Source organism: Cebus imitator, unplaced genomic scaffold (assembly GCF_001604975.1).
Source record: "Cebus imitator isolate Cc_AM_T3 unplaced genomic scaffold, Cebus_imitator-1.0 Scaffold200, whole genome shotgun sequence".
Classification (NCBI taxonomy): Eukaryota; Metazoa; Chordata; class Mammalia; order Primates; family Cebidae; genus Cebus; species Cebus imitator.
Genome location: NW_016107515.1, coordinates 2,219,383 through 2,226,850, shown reverse-complemented (window position 1 = coordinate 2,226,850; position 7,468 = coordinate 2,219,383). Strand labels below are relative to the sequence as shown.

Sequence of the window (7,468 nt, the reverse complement as noted above, 5' to 3'; positions counted from 1 at the left end):
ACTCCATTAAAAAAAAAAAAAAAAAAGACTCATAACATATTTTGCTATTCCCTTTGCTCCTTTGTCAGAGATGAATTGGCTATATTTATATGGATCTATTTCTGGGTTTTTTTATCCTGTTCTGTTGATTGACATCTTAGTTGGTTTTGTGCTACTGTAACAGAATACCTGAGACTGGATAATTTATAAAGAAAGAAATGTATTTCTTACAAACTGTAAGCAGTTCTGGAGGTTGGAAAGTTCAAGATCAAGGGGCTGGCATCTGATGAGGGGCCATCTTGCTGAATTATCCTGTAGTGGGAGAGCAAAAATAAGGCAAAAGAGAGTGATGAAAGGGGACTGAAATTGTCCTAAAAAGGAATCTCCTCCTGAAATAATGACATTAAACCATTCATGTGGGCAGAGCACTTGGCTTAATCATCTCTTAAACATTCTGCCTCTTAATATGTTACAGTGGCAGTTCAATTTTAGCATGAGTATGGGTGGGGACAGACATTCAAACTGTAGCCGTTGATAGGTTGTTTCTTTTGCTGATACCAACTGTCGTGATTACTGTAGCTTTATGGTTTGTCTTGAAGTGGGGTGGTGTCAGTCTTCCAACTTTGTTCTTCTTCAGTATTGTGTTGGCTATTCTGGATCTTTTGCCTCTCAATATAAGCTTTAGAATCAGTTTGTTGATATAGATAAAATAAATTACTGGGGTTTTGATTCGGATTACATTGAATCTCTAGATCAAGTTGGAAAGTACTGATATCTTGACAGTCTTGAGTTTCCTCTCTATGAACATGTAGTATGTATTCATTTATTTAAGTCTTGTTTGGTTTATTTTATTATACTTTTACAATTTTCCTCATATAGGTCTTGTACATATTTTGTTAGATTTATACCTACGTATTAATATTTCATTTTTGAGGGTGCTAATGTAAATTATTTTGTGTTTTATTTCAAGTTCCACTTGCTGGTAAAGCAGAGTGATTGACTTTGGTATATTAACACACATCCTGTAACCTTGCTGTAATCATTTATTAGTTCATAATTTTTTGTCAGTTTTTTCAGCTTTTCTACATAGATTATCAGGCCATCTGTGAGCAAAGACACTTTTATTTCTTCTTTTCTAATCTATATGCATTCTATTTCTTATTGCATTAGTTAGGACTTACAGTATTATGTTGCAAAGCAGTGGTCAGAGGAGACATCTTGCCTTTTTCCCAATCTTGGAAAGCTTCAAATTTCTCACCATTAAATATGATTTGAGCTGTAGGTTTTTTATAGATGTACTTTATCAAATTGAGGAAGTTCTCCTGTATTCCTAGTTTGCTGAGAGTTTTTATCATCAGGGGATGTTGAATTTTGTTAAATGCTTTTTCTGCATCTATTTACATTATGTGATTTTTCTTCTTTACCTTATTGATGTGATGGATTACATTAATTAATTTTTGAATATTGAACCAGCCTTGCATACCTGGGGTAAATCCCGCTTGGTACATGGTGTTTAATTCTTTTTATTACATTTTGGATTCAATTTGCTAATATTTTGTTGGGGATTTTACACCTGTGTTCATGAGAGCTATTGGCCTGTAGTTTCCTTTCCTTGTAATATCTTGGTCTGGTATGGGTATTAGGGTAATGCTGACCTTATAGAATGACTTAGGAAGAATTATCTCTGCTTCTATCTTTTGGAAGATATTAGAGAGAATTGGTGTAATTTCTTCCTTACGTGTGTGATAGAATTCAATAGTGAACCTATCTGGGCCTGGTGCTTTCTGTTTTGGATGGTTATTAATTATTCATTCAGTTTCTTTAATACATGTAAGCATATCCAGACTGTTTATTTGACATATTTTTAGATAGAAACTTAAAAAAAAAAATAGAAATAGTCATAAACTTTTTTTTTTTTTTTTAAGAAAGTAAGAATACTCATTAAGGGCACTTTGGAGAAAAAGAAGAAAGTAGAGATTTACAAGACAGTTTCAAACAAATGATTAGTTTCCTTTATTAGTTTCTGTAGTTTGACTTACCGCTTTTGTTTCTGTAAGTAGATTAGAATGTTTGTCATGGCATGATATGTCTGACATATATCAGTAGAATATTGACGTGTGAGTTAAAATGAAAATGTGAGGAAGAATAGCCTCAGCAGCCACATTGCCTTTATCACATCAACTTCAGAATCCTCAGTCTTTTATAATATGGTCCCAGTCTACGTATCTCATCACTTCCTGTCATAAACTATTGCCAGTTCTTCTGTGTCCACCGCACTGTTTTCCACCTTTATTAGTATAATTAACAACTGCTTACTGTTGCTTGTCAATGGAATACCATGAAGTCCCTTCATGAGCTTTTCATAGAAGGACTACCCTTATTTAGGTAGCCTTATATCTTTATTGCTACTGATCTGTTAGTTGTGCTGGAAGGTCTTCCCCTTATGCCATCTTATTTCTGCCTTGATGCTTTTTCTTAGATTGTTTTCCTAGAATGGAATGGTATCCTTTTCTTCTTCTATTCAAGAAAGCGTAGTAGTTTAAGTTTAATTACCTATATAAATCAGTGTTTCCTCCCTCTCTTCCTTCCTTTCAAACAGCTTTATTGTTGTATAGTTTATATACCATAAAGTTGACTTGTTTTAAATATACAATTAATGGTCTTTAGTAAATTAACAGAGTTGGACGAACATCACAATTTGGTATTAGAATTTTTTTTATCACCCCAAAAAGGTTTCTCCTGCTCATTTACAGTCAGTCCTGCTTCCATTTCCCAACTTCAATTGTGTGTTCTGCCTTGATATATTTACCTTTTGTGGATATTTCATATAAATAAAATCATATAATATGTAATCTTTTGCGGCTGACATCTTTCACTTAGCAAAATGTTTTTAAGATTCATCCATTTTGTAGCATGTATCAATATTTCATTTCTTTTTGTTGTAGGATAATACTTCCTTGTATAGATACATGACATTTGTTATCCATTCACTAGTTGATGGATATTTGGTTTGTTTTACTCTTTGGCCAGTATGAATAATGGTATTCTGAAAATTTACATACAAGTTTTTGTGTAGATGTATGTTTTTATTTCTCTTGAGTAGAAACCTAGCAGTGGAATTGCTGGGTCATAAGGTAAGTTTATGCTTAACTTTTTAAGAAACTGCCACACTGTTTTCAAAGTGCCTATACAATTTTACATTCTCATCAGCAATGTTGAGGTTTCAGTTTCTCTGTATTTCAACCTCATGCATTGTTTCCCTCTTTTTTTGGTGGTAGTTTCTTTTTCTTCCATGTTCTATGTCTCTTGCTTGCTTTCTTTTGCTTACCCTCTCTTTCTCTCTCTTACGCTCTCTCCAAATAGTTCATAAGCTAACTCTGTAGACATAGATTATAGCTTATACTTTTCAGTGTTCTTAGAATTTAAGGTTGTTTCCATCAAAGCATTTTTAGTTAAATATTGAATTGTTTATTGTCTCTCTCTTTTCCCAAATGACATGCTGGCTTTTGGGACCAAAAAATGAAACGTTTCTCCTTTCTGTTTTATATATATATATATATATATATTTTTTTTTTTTTTTTTGATGGACTTTGTGACATGTTGTATTGTATCACCTGGCCTCAAGTAGTCAATTAAACAGTTATTTCATATTAAATTCTCATAATGTACTGATTCCTAAAGTATCTTAAGTCCAGTGATAGCAAACTCTAAAAGACTATCTACAACTTTGGATTTAGAGTTTTGAATTATGAATTACTACTAGAATATATGGTTTGTCCAATATTTGGAAACAGCAAACAAACAAAAAATGAACGAAAGTAACCTGACTCAGAGTTCCAGTCATTTCACCTTTTTGACCCTCATATTTTTGGCCTATAAAACAGAATAATAGTAATGCATAATAGCAGTATCTTCACACTGATATGAGAGTCACATCAAATATTTGATGGGAAGCACTTCACAATTTTAAACATGCTTCATAAGCATGAAATATTGTTGTTACTGTCATATGGGCTTTTGACACGCAAAGGACTTCTAGTGTGTAGCTTTCCAGCTTTCTACTGACTTTTGTCTGTGGGTTTCCAGCTGTTTGTTGTTGTAGTTCTTCTCCTGTGTATCTTCCTGAACATTTCCTTTTCTTCTTAGTATGACTTTTCCATATTACTTGTACCAGCGAGGAGGAGATCGCTGATGTTTTAAATGATTGTTATTGTTGGTGCTTACTAAATTGGAACAGTCTTACAGTTTGTGTAAAAAACATAACGAGAATATTTTGTGTAAAACATTCAGCTAAAGTAACAGAAACATACTCTAGTGATTTTTTTTTCTGCCTTAGATAATGAATTTATTAGCCCCAGTACGTTTGTTTGGGCAGTCTGGGAAGGTGACCTTGTTGGTGTCTAGCTTTAAATGTGAAACTTGGGTTGTCTTTCATTTGTTTTTTGTTTTTGTTTTCGCTTTGGCCAGCAGGCTATTGAGCTGAGAACCTCAGGGGCTGGCAGCTTTCCAGGCTGAAGGCCCATTTGTTTGTTTTATTATTATTTTGAGATTGCCCTCCTCCTAGTGGTCACCACTACCCACATATGGTTTGCCTGTACCCACTCCAAGGTAAACATTTTCAAGAAATTAAAAATAAAAGTGTAATTGAAGTAAATTCACTGGATTTTCTTTTATATTCAGGAAGCAGTGTCATCTTGTTACGTTTTGTTATTGAAACAAAAGATTACATGCAACAAAGCTTAGAACCATGTTACTGTGATTCATAGGAGAAACCTTTCTGAAATCTGTCTTAATGCTAAGGAAATTATGCTTTTTTTCAAAATGTATTTTATCTTTTTTATTGTGTAACAATATTTTAATGTTAATAAAATTAAGGTTGCATTATAACAGTTACAAGAAGTTTTTAAGTATTAGAATCTCACTACAATTATCAAGAACGTTTGTTGAATACATTCTTGGATTTTGGAGTTGTTTCCATCAGAGCTGTTTTTAATTAAATATTGAGGCATTTACCTTTTCTTTACTCTTTTCTCAAATAGCATGCTGGCCTTTCAGACCAAAGTGGAAATGGAGTTTTTTCTCTTTTGAAAATTCTTTTGGTAGTTTTTCCAAGAGACTTTTTGGTGTATTTGTTATCTGGCCTCCATTAGTCAACTCGAAAGCTCATAACTGAATTTGCTACCCACTTTTAACAGTTGCGGTGTATTAACTTTATTACAAGCTTTACTATTCTACTCATGTTTTCTTGAATTTGTATATGTATCATATTGTACTATTTTTTTTTTTTTAAAGACAGGATCTCACCGTCACCCAGGCTGAATGGCACAGTCATTCTCAGCCTCCCAAGTAGCTAGGCATGTCACAATACCCAACTAGTGTTTTTAAAATTGTGTGTAGTTATGGGGTTCATTTGTATTTTTGATGCCACTTCAAGAAGACAGTGTACAGTCAGTTTTGCTATAACATGTCATGTTCCTAAAAGTGACTGTGCTGTGCAATGCTTTGTAATAAAAAGCACAGGGCCTATGAGAGAAATTAGATTATGCAAATAAAAATTAAGTCTTATCAGTGACATATTTTTAAAAACATGCAAATCAAATCAAACGTTAGTAGAGTTTTACACATGTTAAATGGTTAAGAAATATATAGTATGTAGTACAATAAATATGACACTCTATCTTGGGAAAGACCTCAAGTTTTTTCGTAGAAGTGGGTCTCAGAAGGGTTGCAGCCTGGAGTTATTGTAAAGTGGCGAGAGAAAGATTATGTGAAATAGTGTGGAAAATTATAACACCAGATAAAGATGGGTAGGGTTGATAATACATTGTATATGTTTGAGGTGTATTCGTTTTGTTGATAGCTTAGTTCAATTTGGCCTGTGTATTACTTGTTTCTCATACAGCTATAAAGAAATATCTGAGAAAATTACTGTCATGAGAACATCAAGGTGGAAGTCTGCCCCCACAATCCAGTTACCTCCCAGCAGGTTCCTCCTCCAGCATTGGGGACATGAGACTTGGGCAGGGACACAAATCCAAATCATATCACCCTGGTTTCAGTTTTCTGCATCCACCTAGCATTTTATGGTAGATAAAATCATGCAGAAACAAAGCGACATATTTAACAAAAGTGTTATATTCAAGTTTTTCCCTAATATATCAAATACATTGGAACAAATTTGCTTTTTCAAAACAAGTCTTATCAAAGAACTACATAAATATAATATATATCTTGAGGAGAGTGATTAAATTTTTGTCAGGGCATATCATTGCCACTTCTTTTTTCTTTTTTTAACAAATACTACAACTTTTTTGTTTAAAGTTCACAGACTTTTTTTTCTTTTTTTACGTTGAGTTCTGAGATACATGTGCTGAACACGCAGGTTTGTTGCATATACATGGGCCATGGTGGTTTGCTGCACCTGTCAACCCGTCATCTAGGTTTTAAGCCCTGCATGCGTTAGGTATTTGTCCTAATGCTCTCCCTCCCCTTTCCCCTCACCCCTAACTCTCTTTCTTCGCATGATTTACACTATGTTTCTGAAAAGTTGAAATGATCATGGAGTGTTTTCTTTGTAGGAAACTACATTCTGAATTATGTGGCATCACAACCCAAGCTGGCTCCCTTTGTCATCCAAGCTCTTATTCAAGTCATTGCTAAAATCACTAAATTAGGGTGGTTTGAGGTTCAGAAAGATCATTTTGTCTTCAGAGAAATTATTGCTGATGTGAAGAAGTTTCTCCAGGTAAGAAGTCATTACTACATTGTGAGAACATCACTACTTGCTTTTTTGGTTTAGAATACTGCTCTTCTTAAAGCTGTATGGTTTGTTCTGTGGCTACCAGTACCATGTTAATTATGATTTATTATTTATCCTCTGGATCAACTTATTGTCATTTATTGTCAGTAAATGAGGATCATGCTGTTATATAATTTCCAAACCAGAAGAATGTAAATGATCATGCTTTCTAATTTCAAAATGTATGTTCATTTATGACATGTATGTCCATGTACTCTGTGTGTGTGTGTGTGTGTGTATACACATATATATATATACACACACACACACACACATATATATATATATAACACATGTATATACTGCTTTTTATAGATTAGGAAATTAAATGTTCATCACAACCTAAAATGAAATGGATTTTATTTTGTAAGTAAGAAAACAGGCTTAGAGGGGTTACATAATTTCCATAGGTTACATGATGACCAAGTAAAGCATACAGCAAGCACTTTAACAAGCCTCTAACTTATGGCAAAATTTTTAATTTTTACACTATACCACATTGACTATATCAGTTTCTCAAGAATGTTTTCAATTTGATCATTACACATTGTGTATAGGTATCAAATATGTACAACTATTATATATTAGTAAAGTATGATTATGTTAAAAACAATATTTTTTAACCTAAGTGATTAAAATAGCATGTGCACATTTAACTTACACAAATTCAGATATATGAACTGCCAAAAA

At 33.3% G+C, this 7,468-nt stretch overlaps 1 protein-coding gene across 4 annotated transcripts in view; it reads left to right on the top strand.

Annotated features, from left to right (window-relative positions):
• RANBP17 (RAN binding protein 17) overlaps window positions 1-7,468 on the top strand; it is a 392,711-nt gene that overhangs the window by 24,187 nt on the left and 361,056 nt on the right. For 3 of the 4 annotated variants that reach the window (XR_001830698.2, XM_017547691.2, XM_017547690.2), the window contains exon 4: window positions 6,558-6,724. The exons of the other annotated variant lie outside the window; for it this stretch is intronic. Coding sequence is in view for 2 of the 3 variants with exons in the window: in XM_017547691.2 (XP_017403180.1) it covers window positions 6,558-6,724 (167 nt within the window). In the remaining variant the exon portion in view is untranslated. The remainder of the gene's footprint in view (window positions 1-6,557; window positions 6,725-7,468) is intronic. 4 annotated transcript variants of the gene reach the window in all.